We start from the raw sequence: 20,940 nt of genomic DNA, 5'->3' as shown, positions 1-20,940 counted from the left end.
CTGGCTTATGACGTTGAACTCGAATAAGTGCAAAACAATTTCCTTTACTCGTAAACAGTCACTTTCTAACTTCACGTATTCTATAGACAATGTTTCACTGCCCCGTGCGGTGTCATATAAGTACTTAGGCTTGCATCGTACATACGACCTTTCATGGAAATTACATATCACCAACATATGTGCTAAAGCGTCACAACCGCTGGGTTACTTACGTCGAAATTTACGTCATTGCTCAGCTCACACACGCCAATTGGCATATTTAACCTTCATCCGCCCACAGCTTGAATTTGCTTCATCCATCTGGTCGCCTCATCAAAAGTATATAATCTCAATGCTGGAAGCCGTACAAAATAGAGCCGCTCGATTCATTTCATGTAACTATGACAGCCATTCCAGTTAACACAAATTAAGCTAGGCATTTCACTCCAGACGTTGTCTTCGTCGTTCTGTTGCTCTTTTATGCTTAATACACAAATATATTCACAGCGTAACGCCATCCCCTCTGCCACTTGAAAAACCATTACGTACATCCACCCGCCTTCATGATCACCTCAGCATCAAACGCATATTTGGTAAAACTAAAGCTTTCAATTCCCCGGCTTTGCCACAAGCCATCGCACTTTGGAACGATCTTCCCGATGCCATTGTTTCAATCACTAACCGTGAACATTTCCGTGAGCGCTTATATACTCATTTTACAAACTAAGACTGTATAATGATGCATTTTTTTGTTCTGCTTACTGTTACTTTTCTTTGTTCTTGTTCATGCTCATCACGTATTTTATTGTATAATCTTCCATCACTCAATGCTCCGACCGGAGCCTGTGATATACCAGTAAATAAATAAATTAATTAATAATTGTGCTGTCGGGTTGTACCAAACGACAAGGCAAATCAGCCGACCATGCTTATAGGCAGTTCTAGATGTGTATGTATACAGTGAACCCTCATTATAGCGAATTCGTCGGGACATTAAATGTAGTTCGTTGTAAGCGGTATTTCCCATAGCAGAAAGGCTCTGAAATAGCCATAGTAACGCGAGAAGTGCACTCCTATACATCCGAGGTTCGAGTACCGTAGCTAACGCTAGCTAAGATGCATCATTTCGTTCCCGTTTTCATGTGTTTGCGTGATGTTTACAAGATTTCGGTTTGTAAGCACAGCTTGAGGCCCGTATCATCATCACGAAATCGCACCCTCAAGTTAATATATTCAAAAGGTGTTCTACGTGTAATTCACTGTTCGTGTTTAATTTGTCCGCGAAAATACGTTGAGAGGAAGCTGCGCTCGACAGGGGCACGTGACAGCACTCCCATCAGCAGCTGCCTCGTCTTTCGGCTACGACCGCGCGATGCAGCTACAATATCGAGGAGCTGTCGCCACGTGTCGGAGCGGCTTTATCAGTTTGGGTACTAGCCACGAACACACACAAGAAACAATGAAGGAGACGTTTCTTGTGTGTGTTAGCGCCTAGTACTCAAGATGAATTGTGACCAACTCGCCCAACAAGAAGTCATCTCAGTCTTTTTCAGCGCTCTTTGTCTGTCCAGGTTGACAACCTTACATGAAGAAAAGCTAAGGGTGACCGTACACCCTGCGGTGAACTGTCTAGTGCCGATTTTCTGCTGCGCACTTTCATTGGAGTCAGGCGCCATTCCACCTGGTAAATCCGGTACAATATGTACGCACAACAATCGCCACTTCGTGATACTTCAAATAAAGCAATAGCTCGAATAGAGAGATTTCGTTATTATGAGGGGGTTTGCTTTATGTCCACGGTCTTCTTAGGATGGCAGTAGACTTTAGCAGCCGTCTTGTGCAAGTACGAAACCGTTCCTTCCCTTCCAGTGTCACCCCTGGAGAAGGAACCGGACTGGCTCGAAAACTTTTGGCCTTTACTCGGCTTGAAGTTCCTCAATATTTAGTTGAGCCTTTCGAACCTGGCACATCGACCTCGGCTGAATTTCCATCCTTGATTCTTTGCAGCGGCCATCTTCCTTATTCTTCTTTCTTTTTTTTTTGTCTCCCGCAAACTACTCCATTTGTTACACCTCGCAAATGAACTACCGGAAGAGATGAAATGCGAGGCAACTCAAACTCAAGCCTGCCAACATCACAAGAGCTGGGCTCTCCCTGCTGTCTCAGTGGCAAGGTAGCCACAGCTGCGGCGCAGAAGGGTACATCCTCTCACGTTGAGATCACTCAACCGTGAGAAAAGAACGCTACGGCAGGAATAACATCTCATCGGCATTCGCCTTGGAGCTGTGGTCGCAACCTTATTTAAGCGTGGGCGCTGACGCGCTGCTTATTCGAGATTGCGCGAATCTTCGTCTCGCGTCTAGTCGTCGGCTCGCACTGCGCCCCCGCTGCTGGAACGATGGACGGCGTCGCTACCGGTGTCTTCGTCTTCGTCGCCACTCTGTGCGCGGCGACAGCACAGGTCCGAAACGTATCGTTCAAGAGTTGCGGTGAGTGTCTGCGACGTAGCAAGTGTGGGATAGTCTGTTCAACCTATAGAAGATGCCTATACACACCGGGGATATTCATTCTCGTATAAGATAAAAGGGCTAAACCAAAAGTGTAACCAAGGCTACATATAGGTTTTCAGAAACTAAGCATGTGAACGCAGCTGTTGCTCTCACATAAGGAAAGAATATGGTCATTCAGCTTAATGTATAGTTTTCTGTATAGCATTTGTGTATTTTTTCTGTAATGAAAAAAGAAAGAATAAATTGAATTGAATGTTACACAGAGAGACCATTTTCAGAATCTCGGAAAGAAAGGTTTCATGTTGCAGAAATTGGTCCTACCACGTAGCTATAATTAGGAGGCTTGCAGATGACATTGGCACGACATTGAATTATCCGACAACTCGAATCGCTGCAAACTTGAAATAACTTTATCAATTAAAACATCTCGAAACCCACAAGCTGGAAGAAGCGCTTCAAGTTTCCAGCTGATTTGATCTGCCTCGTGTCGTTATATATCTGTTAGCTCGTTGGCTCAACGAGATTGTAAAGCAACCTTTCCCGAATGGCAGTGGTACATGTATATGTATACTATAGCTGGCGCGATCCATGGAAAAGGAAGCATATTTTTTTTAAACCACACTTATCTGGCGTTTTGAAGGACACCGAAATGGGCGCATCTGTACAGCATGCCTTCTGCTACAAAGCTAGGCAGATGGCAGTGTTATACCATGCATGAAAAACCTTCCTCCTCTCTGCGAAACTTAAGTGAACAAGTTACGATTGTAATTACAATTCTCACGAAACTTCGACGTAATTCGACAGCACTGTGCTAAGCAATAACAGAAATATCAAGTGCGGAAAGTTATATCGCATTCAAGGATGTAAAGTTGGTAGGCGGCTTATATGGCCATAAAATGCTCCCGAGCTAAAGAAAATAAAGGAACAGCAGAGATAATAATATACGGGTGCTCGAGGAATGAGGTGAATGACTGTGTAATGTCAAACTCTTGGCAAAAGTTCGTACAGATACCTCGCTTCAACAGTAAATCCATACGTGGCTGAGTAAATCAATTTGGCATGCCATTTAATGTTCAATCATTCAAATATGTAGCAATAATGCTACAAGTCCCATTATGGTATATATGGTCTGAAGCCGCTTAAGAAAAATTGTGCAATTGTACGAGACTCGAGAATAGAGCTCCTAATTGTTGCGTTCGGAGCTCTGTGGCACTACTCGGCAGCCAGCGCGCTTCAAGAAGTCACTGAAGCCTTCCTTACATTACAAGTGTCTCGGTCCTTAAGCATGTATTGCTAGTGTGGGGCATCACTACCGACGGCGCGTTGACCAATTTTCATAAAACATTTTCGAAGTTGCTTCTTTCTTTTCTCAATTTAAGGTGGAACCGTGAAGTCGGTCCTGATACAGCCCTGCTCGTCGGAACCGTGCGCGATAAAGAGGGGCGACACAGCGAGGATCAGCATGGCCTTCACTTCAAGTAAGGCACACAACTGCAGCCCCGAAGATTCCCGCATAGCCACGAATCTTTGAGCCTTCGTTTCCCCCCCCCCCTCAACTATTCTCCCTTTCTTCGTGATCAAAGTAGCCACGTTCGTTTGTGACCACATTTTAAACGAGACATCACGCACATTCTAAATACCACCGGTTCAAGATAAAGCACAACTGAACTCGCTCTTTCAATTGGCTGTTCCCATGCCTAGGATCTGGACAACAATAACAACAACATCAACAACGACAACAACAACAACAACAACAACAACAACAACAACAACAACAATAATAATAATAATAATAATAATAATAATAATAATAATAAATGAAATGTTTATTAGTGCCCAGGAGCAGCTATAGAGCCTTCGTACTGGTGCACTTAAAAAGTAATACGCAAGACAAAATATACAAAGAAGACATATGTGGCAGACAAAAAAATGCGAGACGGAGAAACAAATAGCGAAAGAGAAAACGATGAGGTGGACGTAAAAGGGAACTAATCATAAAACATGGTTATCTACATTTATAGAAAAAAGGTTGACAGCCACTTAAGCCTTCATTACGTGATTTGAATGCACAAGCATAATGACCTCTCTAAGTTATCACCTTACATTAAACCTCTACCTTAATCCACCTTGACCTAATTTGTACCAACCTTAATCCACCGCAATCCACTTTAACCCACTTCAATCCACCTATATCTACTTTAATCCACCTTAGTCTACTTTAATCCACCTTAATCACCCTTAACCCAATTTTGGGAGTGGGCTAGGTCAGTGTTCTTTTTTTTTTTTTTTTCGTGTGGGCCACGCTGTCCGTCGGACGACGTGGCTGTTCACTGTAGAACTTCGCAGTGTAAGTCGCAGTAGGTCCAGCGCCGGGAACGTGATGTCATCACTTGGTCACGTGTGTTTTGGGACCATCGGATGGTAACAAACGCCGGATTTTTCGCTTCATGGGGCATACACTCTAAGAACAGTTTACACCCTTTGGCTTGCCCCTTCTGCCACACAAAAATAATCGTCATCTGCCTTGATGCGTTTCCTTTCTTTATCGCTGCAAGCCCGGAACTTTCCAGTGACGAACGGCACGCGCGTTATCAGAAGGGGCACTCCAAAGGGTGTAAACTGTTCTATGCAGATAACGCGCGTGCCATTCGTTACTGGAAAGTTCCGGGCTCGCAGCGATAAAGAAAGGAAACGCATCAAGGCAGATGACGATTATTTTTGTGTGGCAGAAGGGGCAAGCCAAAGGGTGTAAACTGTTCTTAGAGTGTATGCTGATAACGCGCATGCCATTCGTTACTGGAAAGCTCCGGGCTCGCAGCGATAAAGAAAGGAAACGCATCAAGGCAGATGACGATTATTTTTGTGTGGCAGAAGGGGCAAGCCAAAGGGTGTAAACTGTTCTTAGAGTGTATAAGGCTTTCACCTTAAACAAAGCAAATTAACTCCGAAATATGCCAATACAGGTAGAATACTTATTACATGTTTGGAGTCGAACCATACGACACTCCTTAATGTAACAAGACCGAGCAGAAAATGTGGAATGTTGCCTGGTAAACTTTTGCGGTACAGAAAATCGCACATGATTAAGCTTTGGGCAGTGCATAATGCCATGGGCCACCTTATAGAGAAAGGAAAGGTCTGACTTAATACGTCTTAATATTAGAGGTGTGAGTAGAGGTATATTTGAGAGGGCTGGGTGATGGTCTCCAGAATGGTAAAAGTGGTGCTTGAAAATAGATATCAGTTTATTTTAGACTCATTCAATGAGGTCAGAATGAGATTTGCACGTTTCACCCCAAACTACAGAGGCGTACTCTAGTAGTGGAAGGCACACAGTCAAGCACGTAGCCACAGGGGGGGGGGGGGGGGGGGAGGTGTAGTGGCAAGCCCCCGCCCCGGAAATTAAGCGGCATACACCCGCCCCTCCACGCCACCACTCCTCACACACACTCCTAAACCGCCGACAACTCAATCTATTCCGTGGTCAACATTTTGCTGCCTTTTACAGCGAAAGCTGTAAACCTTCCGTAGTTTTTTCGGCGTTCGTCAACAGAAAAAAAATCATCATATGGGCCGGTCCTGGTGTTAGTGCAGAAAGGGTCCAAGCTCAATGGCACATACCCGGGCCTGTGGGCCCGGGAACCTGTAACGCGCCCTTCGGGATGTTCGGGATGGACCAATGTATAGGGAACGCTTACTCCGCCGCGGGTCGGCCCGGTATTGGACTATCTTCGGGTCGACCCACGTATTGGGAGTGCTCAATGCCTGCTTCACCTCCGCCGCTGGTGGGCCAACAAAATTACACCCTTTGGGTTGTATCTTACCACACAACAACAAACGTCATCTGTCTTGACCGCATTTCCTTTCTTTACCGCTGCGAGCCCGGTACTTCCCAGTGACGAACGGCATGCGCGTTAATTATCAGCATGACATAGTATTCCCGACAGGAAAGTAGCGGGCGCGGCGTTTTCAAGAAATTTAAGGAAACGCATCAAGGCAGAGGACAATTATTGTTGTGTGGCAGAGATACACTCCAAAGGGTGCAAACTTTTTTTAGAGTGCGATAATCGTCATCTGCCTTGCTTGCGTTTCCTTTCCTGAAAACTCGGCGCACGCTACTTTCCTGTCGAGAATGCTGCGTCACACTGATAACGCGCATGCCGTTCCTGACTGGGAAGTACAGGGCTCGTAGCGTTAAAGAAAGGAATCGCGGGCAAGAAAAATGACGATTATTGTAGTGGAACAAGATAAGCCCCAAAGGGTGTACATTTTTCTAAGAGTGTAAAAAATTTACACCCTTTGGGGTGTATATCTGCCACAACGGTAGTCGTCATCTGCCTTGCTTGCGTTTCCTTCCTCGAAAACGCCACGCCCGCTACTTTCCTGTCGGGAATGCTATGTCATGCTGATAACCCGCATGCCGTTCGTTACTGGGAAGTACCGGGCTTGCAGCGTTAAAGAAAGGAAATGCGGAAAAGACAGATGACGTTTATCGCTGTGTGGCAAGATACGACTCAAAGGGTGTACTTGTTTTTTTAGTGTATAGTGTGGGCTAGATAACGTGGAAAATAAAATAACATGAAACAGCATCCGTCATCAGACCCTGTAATAACCGTTAAACCCATAAGCAATATGACTATCACCCCCCATTACTACATCTGGCTTTTCTCTAATTGCACAGCACTTTTCGTGCGAAATTGGCAACTGGGAACAAGAGTCGCAAGCAGGTTGAGAAATTAAGCGATCTACTAAGGGAGAGAGCCATGGCAACAGCCAAACAGGAAGGAAAAACGAAAATTACCAATTTAGCCATTGTTGAAAATATTTATGGATCAACATCTTTCTATTAAAAATGGAAGTACAAGAAACGCCGCCGGAAGGGGAGAATGATTCCGTGTGTTGTGAATGACGCTTCTACAGTTATTAGGCGAGCCGCCTGACGTAGCCACTTTTTGAACTGCTAATGTGGTTGTTTTTCTAACCTTCCGCGGTCGGCGCAATACCGCAGTACGTCTAGAACCGCAGCGTCCTGCGCTCTAGACGATTGTACCACTATGGTTGTATGGTACTGGGGACCATACAACCAAATACAAAGTAAATACAAAGTATTTACTAAGGTAATTGCAAATAGAATCAGGAACACCTTAGACTTCTGTCAACCAAAGGACCAGGCAGGATTCCGTAAAGGCTACTCAACAATAGACCATATTCACACTATCAATCAAGTGATAGAGAAATGTGCAGAATATAACCAACCCTTATATATAGCTTTCATTGATTACGAGAAAGCGTTTGATTCAGTCGAAACCTCAGCAGTCATGGAGGCATTACGGAATCAGGGTGTAGATGAGCCATATGTAAAAATACTGGAAGATATCTATAGCGGCTCCACAGCCACCGTAGTCCTCCATAAAGCAAGCAACAAAATCCCAATAAAGAAAGGCGTCAGGCAGGGAGATACGATATCTCCAATGCTATTCACAGCGTGTTTACAGGAGGTATTCAGAGACCTGGATTGGGAAGAATTGGGGATAAAAGTTAATGGAGAATACCTTAGTAACTTGCGATTCGCTGATGATATTGCCTTGCTTAGTAACTCAGGGGACCAATTGCAATGCATGCTCACTGACCTGGAGAGGCAAAGCAGAAGAGTGGGTCTAAAAATTAATCTGCAGAAAACTAAAGTAATGCTTAACAGTCTCGGCAGAGAACAGCAATTTACAATAGGCAGCGAGGCACTGGAAGTCGTAAGGGAATACATCTACTTAGGGCAGGTAGTGACGGCGGATCCGGATCATGAGACGGAAATAATCAGAAGAATAAGAATGGGCTGGGGTGCGTTTGGCAGGCATTCCCAAATCATGAACAGGAGGTTGCCATTATCCCTCAAGAGAAAAGTATATAATAGCTGTGTCTTACCAGTACTCACCTACGGGGCAGAAACCTGGAGGCTTACTAAAAGGGTTCTACTCAAATTGAGGACGACACAACGAGCTATGGAAAGAAGAATGATAGGTGTAACGTTAAGGGATAAGAAAAGAGCAGATTGGGTGAGGGAACAAACGCGAGTTAATGACATCTTAGTTGAAATCAAGAAAAAGAAATGGGCATGGGCAGGACATGTAATGAGGAGGGAAGATAACCGATGGTCATTAAGGGTTACGGACTGGATCCCAAGGGAAGGGAAGCGTAGCAGGGGGCGGCAGAAAGTTAGGTGGGCGGATGAGATTAAGAAGTTTGCAGGGACGGCATGGCCACAATTAGTACATGACCGGGGTTGTTGGAGACGTATGGGAGAGGCCTTTGCCCTGCAGTGGGCGTAACCAGGCTGATGATGATGATGATGATGATGACTGGGGACCACGCATCGTTACACAACTTCCCAAACAACAGCACTAGTCGGTTTTGGTACTTGGTAGAGCAGTCAACGAGGGATCCAAAATAACTGTGATTGTTCCGCAAATGTATATTTCTCTATATTTCTTCCAGACCTAATTCAAAAAACGCTACTAGAAATCTTTATTTTACACTTTCGCTTGTTTACTTGTTCTTGGCAGTGTTCTTCCTGCACTTCTTTCACGCACGAGTCCATTTGATGTGGCTCCTTGTTTGCCAAGTAAAGGAGAGGTATCTCCCAGGCATACCTGTGACATACACCTTATTTCATTTCTCTTTTGTGTGTTTACGCATCTTTATGGCGAATGGTGGTCGTTAATCACAATTGTACTAGTAGAGGTAGCCCCCTCCCCTCACTTGCATAGAAATGTAACCTTAGGCTTGGGTTGGGTTGCACCCCCCCCCCTCGCAAGAAAAATCCTGGGTACATGCCTGCACATAGTATAATACAACTTCAAAAGACAAGAGGGGAGTGGAAGTCATGCGATATATATGACAAACAAATTCGAATGGCTTGTTGTCTTGCATATTTAGTGTGTGAAGAGAAGCTTAGCATTTTGTCGAAATACACACCAAGATATTTCATTTCATCGACCCTGGGCAGTGGAGCATCCTGAAGGATGTATGGAAATTGCACATGGTGTGTTTTCTTCAATATGACATAGTGTGAGCAGCTCTTCTATACAATACAATTAAATGTAGCTAACCTCAACTTAACGAAGTCGATGGGAATTGGTAATTCTTAAATCAAGAAATTTGTTAAATCGAAAACAAATGAAACACTCATGTTAGTAAAATATATTCAAGAGTGCAAAAAAAAAAAAACAACTGTGGTTGTTACCCGTTTGTTGGCCATCAGCGGCCACGCATCTATCGTAGACAGTGAACCGTTCAACATGTTCCGGTGCAACCAATGCTGAGCTGGTAAAGCCGAGACCCAGCAATAGGTATGTTCACAAGAGTAAGATGGGTCACCTCAAACTGGCCTGGTAATTCATTTAAAACTTGAATATATTTTGAGGCATTTCAATGTACCAGGTTTCCTGTGGCCCATTTTGTTACCCATACTTCAAAAAAAAACTTGAATTGGTTGAGACATTGAGTTCACATCTTTGCTTCAAGGTTTTCAACACAATGAGCTCTGTGTATGTGTGTCCGGGAATCAAAGCGGCTTCGTTAAATCGAGGATTTCATAATATCAGGTTTCCATTAAATTAAGGCTTTACCGTACCAACACTACCTGTTTCTGCACAACTAGCTGCAAATTTAGAAGCCAGAGCTGCACACGAGGTAGTTTCTGCATTAAATGTGGGTAATCGTAAGGTCTTTGAGCTTCTTGTAGCAAATATAAATCATTTACTTTTGAAAGAAGTACTACTTAATGCACTATTATTGGTTTTTAACATAATATAATATGCTTCAGTTCGATGCCAAAATAAATGCTTTTCATTGCAGATCAGAATTCTCCAACCTTGTTGATGGGTATCAGTGCTGTTCTTGAAGACGATCTTGAGCTTCCTCTGCCCACTTCAGATAGAGATGGCTGCCGGGGAAGAGGCATTCGGTGCCCCCTACAGCAGGGTTCCGAATACACATTCAAATATGGTCTGGAAGTGAAGCCTTTTTACCCAAAGGTGAGCACACTTACATTGCTGTTGTCTGTAATAGTATTTTTATAATTTTATTGCTTGAAATCATAGGCCACATTGGGCTAAAGTGCAGGTGTGAGGTTCTGCCTCAATTTTCAATACAATAATGCTCTTTGGTGTTTTACAATCAATAACAACCATGGCTAAAGGTGCAGCCTGCCGCGTGCATCGAAAACGGTGTCAATTACCACGGTGCCACCAGTAGCTAGGGGACTGTTGTCTGGGATTGGCATAGAAAATACATCAGGAACGCACTTGGAATGCCGTTGCCTGTAAAAGCCAATGCGTTCCATCCCCGTCAGTTGCGTCATTTGCCCCAACCAAGCAGCCAACAATGCTACAACAGCTGTCCTATTCGCTCCCATAGCAGCGTGCCCGATGCGGCAAGCTGCACCTTTTCTTTTTTTATCCAGCAGCTGTGTGACAACGCTGACGTGCTGCGCTCTAAAAATTAATTGCGCTGCTCCACTCCAACTATACATATATTTATTTCATTTGCAATTCTCCAGCTATAGGTTCAACTAATATCTGGAAGTATAGCATGGTGATCACTAGGTCACACTTGTGTGCCAATGCTTTCGTTCAAGGCAGGGTAGTGATTGAAAACTTGAAATCCATAAGCTTATAATTGAGAAGTTGGCAATTAACCTTTTGAATGTAAAGCTCTGCTCATTCTCATGTAGAAGAGGCGTGGCTCTTACCTAGTAGCATCAGGTCAGAAGAGCAATAATACAGTCACCAGCCATCATCTATGGTTATTTAATCTGCAAGCGTAATGGCCAAACAACACATTGACAGAGAAGCAACTGTTGTTTGCTCTTACGCTTGCCAAGTCCTCCTAACACCTCTAGACACAAGGCTGAATGCACATGTATTTTATTCAGAGGTTCATTTTTAAATCATAAACAAACTTATCAAGAAATGCTAATCCTTTCACTTTGTTTCAGTTGAACACAACAGCCAAGCTCAAGCTTACTGGAGCAAGAGGGACTGTTGCATGCGTCCTGTTTCCCATTCGACTGGTTGATTGAACGGCTCCAAAGGAACTCCTTTAGAATAGCATCTACATAACGTTTCTGAATAAACCTCTGGCAAGAAGTCAAAGCCATCAGTCATACTTGAGCAAAAATGTTTGTTGCAGTTCCCACCGTGCCACTACTAGCCATAGGGACAAAACGTGCCATTTGAAAGGTTGGAGACTGCAGCAATGAGCAACTGCCTCTGTAGGCTAGCATGGCAGAATATGGAATGCTGAATATTCACTGTCTTCCTTCAAGTATTCTACCTCTCAGTGATTTAAGAAATGGTTGATTCAGCCTGTTCAAAAAGCAGGGCGCACAAAGGTTTGATGCCAACAAAACAATATATTGCTGCTAGCGCTTAACGAGAAACAAGACTGACGACAGGAACACAAAGCACACATGAAATGGTGAAAGCTGAATGAGCCCACACTGCCGTATCACCGGTTTATTAGAGAAAATATGGTTGTAACATGTGGCCAATCCAAACAAAAGAATGAATGTTGGCCAGCAATAACTACTACAGTTTGCAAACGCAGCTCACTTTGTTCCAGCAAACGTTTTTAGAATTCCCTAGTTAACTTTATTGAAGTACTCCTGCGAATTCTTGGGGTCAGGCTTGATGGTAGGCGAGTCAGGCTGCCAACCTGCAGGACAGACTTCGCCGTGCTTCTCGACAAACTGGAATGCCTTAACCAGCCTCAGCGTCTCGTCCACCGAGCGTCCCACAGGAAGGTCGTTGATGGTTATCTGTCGCACGATGCCCTTCGGGTCAATGATGAACAGTCCGCGAAGAGCCACGCCGGGGCCCTCCAACAAAACTCCGTAGTCGCGAGAAATGGTCTTGTTCAGGTCTGATAGCATGGGGATGTTCACGCCGCCCAATCCGCCATTCTTCCGTGGAGTGTTGGCCCAAGCCAAGTGGGAGAAGTGAGAGTCGATAGAAACAGCAACAACCTCGGTGTTGAGCTTCCTGAACTCGTCGGCGCGGTCGCTGAAGGCTATGATCTCTGTCGGGCACACGAAAGTGAAGTCGAGCGGATAGAAAAATAGGACAAGGTACTTCCCGCTGAAGTCGGCGAGAGACAGCTCTTTGAATTCGCTGCCGACCACCGCCGTACCCTTGAACGGCGGAGCAGGTTTTAATACTTCAGGCGCTAGAAGCCTTGGTGCAACGTGTAGTAAGCGTTGGGTCTGGAAGCCGGTGTTGCGAGGCGTGCTGGCAACAGCACACGAGATGCTACGCCGAAGCACCGAGGCGAACACACGCGACATGACAAATACTTGACTTCTTGGTGCCAAATAAAGTACGAAACGCGCACACACTGGCCGGTATGATAAATTAAGGGCTAGCGTTCGTCTCTCTTCAGCTTCAAACTCTCGTTAAGTCTCGCAAACGTCGTGAGAAGCGATCTTGCTCGTTTTTCCCTGGCGAGGACGCCGCAATCGCTGGGCGGAAGCGGATATGTTACGTAACTGAGCACGTATCCACGCGTAGGTTTTTGCGGTGACTTCGGCCACACCACCGGCGTTGATTTTTCGTGTTTTAGCTACCTTGGGCTGTCCAAATGTGAGCGATGAAGCCGCTGCTCCTCCCTTGAGGTTCGTATTTGTGCACTGGGCTGTCATCGGAGCGAAAAACTCTTCCTGACGTGTTTCATCGCCGCGCCTTTGCCGCGCACTTGGCGTTTAAAGGGACGCCTACTATGCTTTTGACCTCCGTCTCTTTTTACACTGGTCGTGTACTAAGTGACGTCTAATTTCGGAGCAGCGATTCTCACTGTCGACCTGCCGCAAGATCAATTGGAAATGCTATATCTGTTGAAATAAATTGTTGCACTCACAGGGCTGATCAATCGCCGAAATGGGGACGGCTACAAGTTCGCTCCATGATTTGAAAAAGAACGAACACCTACAGCGTTTCGTTAGCAAAGAACCCATCACGCCAAATGACCCCTTTTGGAACCAGCTGCTGTCTTTCACCATTCGACCGCCAAGAACCGGGTAAGCTCGTTAGCATTTCGATAAAGACGTGGATTCGTGTCAATAGTGGTTTCACTTGTTTTCGTTTGCTGAGAGGTCGACTCGGGTCGTCGGAGAAAGCCATGTAGCTACTCTGTTTAAAGTTGTTATGGAACATTGTTCACCTGTCTTCGCAGACATCAGAAACACATAGACATCCGATACTCCCTGACCAGGAATACAGCAATTAGCTTGCCATGTTCGGCTTTGATTAAGCAGATAGGTTACGCTTATCGGTCGTTTGAGCGTGTACGTTTTCCACAGGCACATATACATATATGTAAAGTGCAAGCAGATATGAAGTGCAGTGAAAAGTACTTATCGTTTTCGTTATTACAGCGGGTACTGTATTGAAACATGCAACTTATGATTAAAAGCACATTCACGTTTGCTTTATTGCAGGGAGGAGTACAGCCACCTTGATAATTCCTTGGAGCCACTGCTTGAAACGCTTTTGCAGAACAATGCAGTTTCAGGCAATTTTAGTGCACTGGTCAGCGTGTTCCTGACCCGAGCACTTGAGCTGAAGGCATCAGCGCAGTGTGACAAGTATGTTTCTTCGAATTATTTGCACTGCAATGTTTGAGACTGCGTGAATGCATCATCACCCCTAAAAGTGCAGACCGGTGTACCGGGCAGTGAAACATATGTAAAGTAGGGTGTTATACGGAACACATACAAAAAATCAAGCAAATGCATAAATGTGGCAAAGGAAAATGAAGTGTGCAGTGAATCTTGCAGCATCTAATCGGTAGTGACGTCATCCTCCAACCATCCCTCCCACGGCATAATAGAAATCTGTAGAATGTTGCATAAAAAGGAGGGAAAATTAAATAGAGGAGTGGCTCTGTGTTGGTTTACTGTCTTGGCCAAGGTAGTAAAATAGATCAGAAAATGACATAGAAGCATACTATCTTTATTAAGTAGTGTCAGACTCCATTACACTCAACAAATTTGTGATTGTGCATGAGGTGTTTTTTGGCCCCTAAGATTGCAGAGCTCCACTATTGTGATAGTATGTCATGCTACGACTTCAAAAGGCCATGCTTTTGGTGCATCGCAAAATTGACATTCATCCTCAGACTAGAGGAACACTCTACACAGTAACTCAAATGCATGGAAGAGGCCAAGTTTGTTCTTCGAATTGAGTTAGGCTGTCAAAGATATTGTTACGTAGGAAGACGCAGATGGAAAACTATATACAAGTTTATTTACAAGGAAATACGGCTCACTTGGCCAAGAGGCAACAGCCCATGCCCGCCTCTAATCGTCGTCGTCGTCTTTGCCCTGCTCGCCTCTTTGTCATCGCAAATACTGTTCTGTAGAACTGCCCCTGGCAGCAAAAGCGCCGTCCCAGAGCGACTAAACGCCGGACTCGGAAGCAGTGTAGTAGGCCTTGAGCCTACTGATGTGCACAACATCACTAAATACCAGAGTAAAGGACGAGGTTGAACGCACAAGAGCAATTTCGTACGTCACAGGCGTCACCTGGTGCAGCACGCGATAGGGCCCCGTGTATCGCGAAAGGAGCTTTTCTGAAAGTCTGACATGATGAGAGGGCGACCACAGGTGCACGAGAGGCGAAAACTCTACGTCACGGTGGCAGGCGTTGTACTGACGCTGCTGAGTGGTTTGCGAGGCCATCAGTCGTGTATGGGCAAGCTGGCATGCATGGTCGGCGAGGGTGATGGTGTCATGCGCATATTCGCTTGTTGAGACCGCAGCAGGAGGAAGTGCCGTGTCAAGGGGCAATGTCAGTTCGTGACCCTACAGTAGATAAAATGAAGAAAATCCGGCGGTGTCATGCCGGGAAGAATTTTAATGCAAATGTGACGTAAGGAAGGGCAATGTCCCAGTCGTGGTGGTCTTCGGAAACATACTTGGACAGCATATCGGTAAGAGTATGGTTTAACTGCTCTGTTAGGCCATTGGTTTGAGGATGGTACGAGGTAGTCAGCTTGTATTGAATGGAGCAGGAACGCACAATGTCAGTGATAACTTTCGAGAGGAAGTTATGACCACGGTCAGTAAGCAGCTGTCGCGGGGTGCCATGAAGCAAAATAATGCACGCAAGAGAAAGTCCTTACGTCACTGACGCAACTGGTAGGGAGAGCCCGCGTGATAGCGTATCGGGTGGCGTAATCAGTTGTGACGGCTACCCATTTGTTCCCAGAGGATGACGTGGGAAAGGGACCGAGGAGGTCTAATCCAACACAAAAGAACGGTTCCACAGGGACGGTGATCGGCTGGAGATGACCGGCAGGTAGCACGTCAGGTGTTTTCCGAAGCTGGCAGGGATCACAGGCAGCAACATAGCGTCGGACGGAGTGAGCGAGACCAGGCCAATAGAAGCGGTGGCAGATGCGGTCGTACATGCGGTTTACTCCAAGATGTCCTGCAGTGGGTGCATCATGCATATCAAAGAGCGCAGTCTGTCATAGATGTTTTGACACGGCAAGAAGATCAGATCCATTAGGGAGGAAGTTAATTCGGCGCAGAATGCCACCCTGGAGGACAATTCGCGAACGGATGCGTTGGTAGGTGTAGAGCGCAGACGCTCGATGAGTGCTCGCAGCGATAGGTCTCGGTACTGCTCATCAGCGATGTTAGCAAAGGCAGACACAGAGAAAATGCTGTGCGCGGTACTACTGTCAGCGTCGTCAGGCTCATCTACCGGGTAGCGAGACAGGCAGTCAGCGTCCTTGTGTAGTCGGCCAGATTTGTAGGCTACAGAGTACGAATATTCTTGGAGGTGTAAGGACCAGCGACCAAGTCTTCCTGTAGGATCTTTCGGTGAGCATAACCAGCAAAGCGCATGATGGTCTGTGACAACGGAAAAGGGTCGGCCATATAAGTATGGGTGCAACTTTGCAACCACCCAAACTAGGGCCAGACACTCACGCTCAGTGATGGAATAGTTGCGCTCCGCGGGCGAGAGGAGCCTGCTGACGTAAGTGATAACACGGTCGTGGCCACGCTGGCGTTGTGCCAGTACTGCGCCAATTCCGTGACCACTGGCATCAGTACGGACTTTGGTAGGCACAGAAGGATCAAAATGGACCAGAACGGGAGGTGTTGTGAGCAGGTCGTTTAGAAGCGAGACTGCAGATGCCTTGTTATCGCCCCACTGGAAAGGGGCATCTTTCTTCAAAAGCTCGGTTAGTGGTCATGCTATGGCCGCGAAATTTTTCACGAGACGGCGGAAGTACGAACAAAGGCTGATGAAGCTGCACACATCCTTGACACACTTTGGAACAGGGAAGTGCGTAACAGCATGGATCTTGCCTGGGTCCGGTTGCACTCCGTTCACGTCAACAAGATGTCCAAAGACGGTGATCTGGCGACGGCCGAATTGGCACTTCGATGCGTTGAGTTGCAGACCGGCTCGACGAAAAACATCCAGGACTGCTGAGAGGTGCTCGAGGTGCATAGCAAACGTTGGGGAGAATGCTATAACGTCGTCCAAGTAGCACAGGCATGTGGACCATTTGACACCATGAAGAAGGGAGTCTATCATGCCTTCAAAAGGGGCAGGAGCGTTACATAGACCGAACGGCATCACTTTGAATTGATAAAGACCATCGAGTGTTACAAAAGCAGTCTTCTCGCGGTCAAGATTGTCCACGGCAATCTGCCAGTAGCCGGAGCGAAGGTCAATAGAGGAGATATTGCGAGCACCGTGGGAGGCAGTCAAGGGCGTCATCAATTCGAGGTAGGGGATACACGTCCTTTTTGGTAACCCTGTTAAGGTGCTGATAATCCACGCAAAAGCACCATGAGCCATCCTTATTTTTTACCAGTACAACAGGTGACGCCCATGGACTACTTGAATAACTGGCGTGAATAACTTGGTGCTCAGCTGGTGACACTCGATACAGGTGGCGATGAATAGGAGGGGCATTGCCGGTATTAATGCGATGTTTAACAGCTCTAGTTTGGGCCAAAGGATGATCGTTACAGTCAAAAATATCGTGGTAGGAAAACAGAATGCAGTAGAGATCACGAGTGTGCTCGGACGGCATGTCAGGCGCAATCATTTTCTGTAAGTCGGCGATAGTACAAGTTGCCGACTACGATGGTAGAGGAGGATCGGCTGAATTGTCGTCTACTGCAATAGATGCTACTGAGTGATCCTCGAATGAGCAAAGCTGGGCCAGAGACATCCCACGTGGCAGCACTTGTGTCGTCAAGCCAAAATTGACCACTGGCAGGCAGATGCAATTTGCCGTAATAGATAAAACTGCATGTGGTACTGTGATCCCGTGTGTAAGAAGGACGTCTTGCATAGGAGCCGCGATGTAGTGACCGTTGGGGACTGGTGGGGATGACACGAAGTCAACGTAATTCAGTGCCAAAGGTGGCAAGCGAACGAAGTCGACGGAATCGAGGTGACTGGGGTATGGTTCAGCGGGATCCAGAACAGGCAGGTCAAGACGGAGAGTACTGGCGGAAGAATCGATGAGAGCAGAATGTGCGGAGAGGAAGTCTAAGCTGAGGATGATGTCGTGGGGACAGTGGGCGATAACTGTGAATAGCACGATAGTGGAGTGATCGGTGAAGGAGACGTGGGTGACACACACACTAATTACAGGGGCTGTTCCGCCATTGGCGACACAGACAACAGGCGTCGTGGCAGGCGTGATTATTTTCCTCAGCCTGTTACGAAGGTCAGCACTCATTACCGACAAATGCGCCCCAGTGTCTATAAGAGCAGATACAGAAACACCGTTGACTTGCACATCAAGGAGGTTCAGATGAGTGGGCGACGTCAGTAGAGGATTTGGCGGCGTAGGGAGCAATGCAGCGTCACCTCGAGGCGCTGCATCGTCTAGTTTTCCGGCTGGGAGTGGCGTCCGAAGGGAATCGGTGAATAGGAACGACGGGGCTGGGGGGAGAGAGATTGTCATCGTTGGGGCGAAGGCGAACAAGAATAGGGGCGGTTCGGTGCAGAAGAATCTGTGGCAGCATTATCGGAGCGGGCGCCATAGGGACAAGAAGGGCCACCTGGGGGGTGAGAGTAGGCAGTATAAGTAGTCCGGTTCGGGGAACTCCAGGGACTGCGACAGTGCTGAGAAATGTTCCCGATTCGATGGCAGTGAAAACAAATGGGCTTGTCATCAGCAGTGCACCATTCAGACGGGTTGCGGAAACATGGTGGGTGAGAAGATGCAGGACGGGGCGGAATCGAAAAAGCCGGGTGGGTATCAGGGCGATGGGCTGAGCAGATGGTGTGAAGGCCCATGTTTGCGAACTCCTGGCGGAGAACTGCCTTGATCAGGGAAACCGTGATTGCAGGTGCGTTGGAGGGGCTGGAGTCAAAGGCAGCCGGATAGGTGGCCTCGATCTCTCGCCGGACGATTCTAGTAACATCGCCAGTGTTGTTGGGACGAGGAGCGTCCGCACAGGACGATGTTGTTGAGGTGTTGGGCAGACGGGCAAACTGCTGGTCGATACGTCGGCTTTTAGCGAGTTCGAGGTGGCACTCTTATATAACTGCATCCACCGTCGCCACATTGTTGAAGACGAGCAAGTTGAAGGCATCATCGGCAATGCCTTTGAGGATGTGGGAAACCTTGTCTGACTCAGTCATGTGTGTGTCAACTTTGCGGCACAGAGCCAAGGCAAGTTTGTGACCATGGGGTTGCCAAACAAGTCTCGGACCTTTTGCTTAAGCGAATCCCAGCTGGTGAGCTCATCTTCATGCGTCCGAAACCAAACTCGAGGTGTGCCACCGAGGTAAAAGACTACGTTGGCGAGCATGATAGTAGGGTCCCACCGGTTATTGCGACTGGCATGTTCGTACGGGCTAATCCAGTCTTCAACGTCTTCCCCATCTTTGCCAGAGAATACGCCAGGATCACGGGGAGTGGGGAGAGTGATATAGGTCGTCGAACTGGCAGCAGGTGTCGGAGCCAGTGGAGTCGAGTTGTCGCCGGGAGCCATGAAGGAAGGCTCGACGTACCTTCCACTGCGAAGCTCTGTGACGAGGTACAGGGAATGTCCACCTCCACCAGATATGTTACGTAGGAAGACGCAGACGAAAAGCTATATACAAGTATATTTACAAGGAAATGCGCCGCACTTGGCCAAGAGGCAACAGCCCACGCTAGCCTCTAATCGTCGTCGTCGTCTTCGCCCTGCTCACCTCTTTGTCATCGCAAATACTGTTCCGTAGCAATATATAATCAATGGCCAACTCAAAGACACTCATTGGCATCAGCTTACCAGCATATTGATATGAAACAGCAGGAGCACGAAGCAAGGGTGGCTAAATGTCATGTTTTAGCACCACCGATAATAAGGATAATGGGAAAGTGCATGAGCAAAGGACTAATAGTTTGTCATAAATAAAACAGCAAATGCACACACAGATAAGAAGTTCCTCTGTTCACAACAGACTATTTTGCCTAGAGTGCATAGCTGCATATTTAGAGGAAAGCGGAGCACTTGCTGGTGCACAGCTTGCTTTTGCCCTTACATATTTGGGAAACCACAACTACATTGTTGTATAGCTTATCTGTCTCACCAATTGTGAATATCACCAAAATTTGTGGATGACAGATTTAGAGAACATTTAGAGGTTTATGTGATTGCCTGGCTGTCACTGAGGGTTCCACTGAATTGCAGCAGCAGTGTGCTGTTCACAAAATGTATATAACATTGAGTTTATTGCAGTGATGTCCTTTGTGACCAGTAGCTGTGATGGGAGGTAGTAAGAAGGCTGGCAAAATTTCTTTTTAATAAACGCACTCTATGCATTTGCTAGAATCGAGCTTAATGCAGGAAGACGTGAAATTGTCAGTATTTAATTTTCACCATGATAGTTCACAATAAGAAATAGAGGAAATCAGCAACCCATGTCCTAGCTACAAATTTTTGCATTCCCCGGATATTGCTGTCTAAAACATCTCAGTGCGGTTCTACCAGCTTTATCCTCCACTAACGAAAAGCCGCACTGTCAAAAATATAGTTATGAAAACTAGGGCTTATTGTATGCTGTACCCTTTACTTACTTCTTTTTCCACAGTAACATCTTCACCTGGCAAACGTACAATGCTTTGTTCATCATACGGTTCATCCTGAAATACTTCATAGTCACCGTGACTGAAGACAATGTTGTAAAGCAATTTCAGGTACCGACTGTAGGAGGTAAGCAGTCCTACTCTTATGCTACAACACTTAGATGGACACCAGACAGAAACAAATTATTTGCACTGTCACATGCTGGAACACTCAGCTGTAAAGCAAGGCTAAGGACAATAACATGAACTGCGAGACTAGAGACCTATTAAGTGCAGACTATCGACTTGTCTCTGTCTAGTGTCTCAGTTCATTATGTCCTTTTCCTTAGTCTTCCTTCTCGGT

General features: G+C 46.4%; 3 protein-coding genes across 3 annotated transcripts in view; 2 read left to right on the top strand and 1 right to left on the bottom strand.

Annotated features, from left to right (window-relative positions):
- Nucleotides 1-2,272: 2,272 nt before the first annotated feature.
- On the top strand, nt 2,273-11,632 carry LOC142582734 (mite group 2 allergen Tyr p 2-like). The gene is made up of 4 exons (XM_075692733.1): nt 2,273-2,468; nt 3,869-3,967; nt 10,341-10,519; nt 11,482-11,632. The coding sequence occupies exons 1-4, from the start codon at nt 2,378-2,380 to the stop codon at nt 11,563-11,565; spliced, it is 453 nt and encodes a 150-aa protein (XP_075548848.1). The 5' UTR covers nt 2,273-2,377; the 3' UTR covers nt 11,566-11,632.
- A 354-nt stretch (nt 11,633-11,986) lies between these two features.
- LOC142582733 (peroxiredoxin prdx-2-like) lies at nt 11,987-12,961 on the bottom strand. The gene has a single exon (XM_075692732.1). The coding sequence runs from the start codon at nt 12,826-12,828 to the stop codon at nt 12,127-12,129; it is 702 nt and encodes a 233-aa protein (XP_075548847.1). The 5' UTR covers nt 12,829-12,961; the 3' UTR covers nt 11,987-12,126.
- Nucleotides 12,962-13,028: 67 nt separating this feature from the next.
- The window catches only part of LOC142582732 (dymeclin), a 39,238-nt gene continuing 31,326 nt past the window's right edge, over nt 13,029-20,940 (top strand). The window contains exons 1-4 of the mRNA XM_075692730.1: nt 13,029-13,155; nt 13,400-13,557; nt 13,978-14,124; nt 20,603-20,724. Of these exons, the coding sequence (XP_075548845.1) occupies nt 13,418-13,557; nt 13,978-14,124; nt 20,603-20,724 (409 nt within the window). The 5' untranslated portion in view covers nt 13,029-13,155; nt 13,400-13,417. The remainder of the gene's footprint in view (nt 13,156-13,399; nt 13,558-13,977; nt 14,125-20,602; nt 20,725-20,940) is intronic.

This window comes from Dermacentor variabilis, chromosome 5 (genome assembly GCF_050947875.1).
Source record: "Dermacentor variabilis isolate Ectoservices chromosome 5, ASM5094787v1, whole genome shotgun sequence".
NCBI lineage: Eukaryota > Metazoa > Arthropoda > Arachnida > Ixodida > Ixodidae > Dermacentor > Dermacentor variabilis.
This window is presented reverse-complemented; position numbering and strand designations above follow the sequence as displayed.

Bases quoted from the DNA above. Each gene is read 5' to 3' on its own strand.
- LOC142582734 (XM_075692733.1), top strand. From the start codon at position 2,378: ATGGACGGCGTCGCTACCGGTGTCTTCGTCTTCGTCGCCACTCTGTGC. The intron at 3,968-10,340 runs GTAAGGCACACA...TTTTCATTGCAG, and splicing joins CAGCATGGCCTTCACTTCAA to ATCAGAATTCTCCAACCTTG. The intron at 10,520-11,481 runs GTGAGCACACTT...ACTTTGTTTCAG, and splicing joins TGAAGCCTTTTTACCCAAAG to TTGAACACAACAGCCAAGCT.
- LOC142582733 (XM_075692732.1), bottom strand. From the start codon at position 12,828: ATGTCGCGTGTGTTCGCCTCGGTGCTTCGGCGTAGCATCTCGTGTGCT.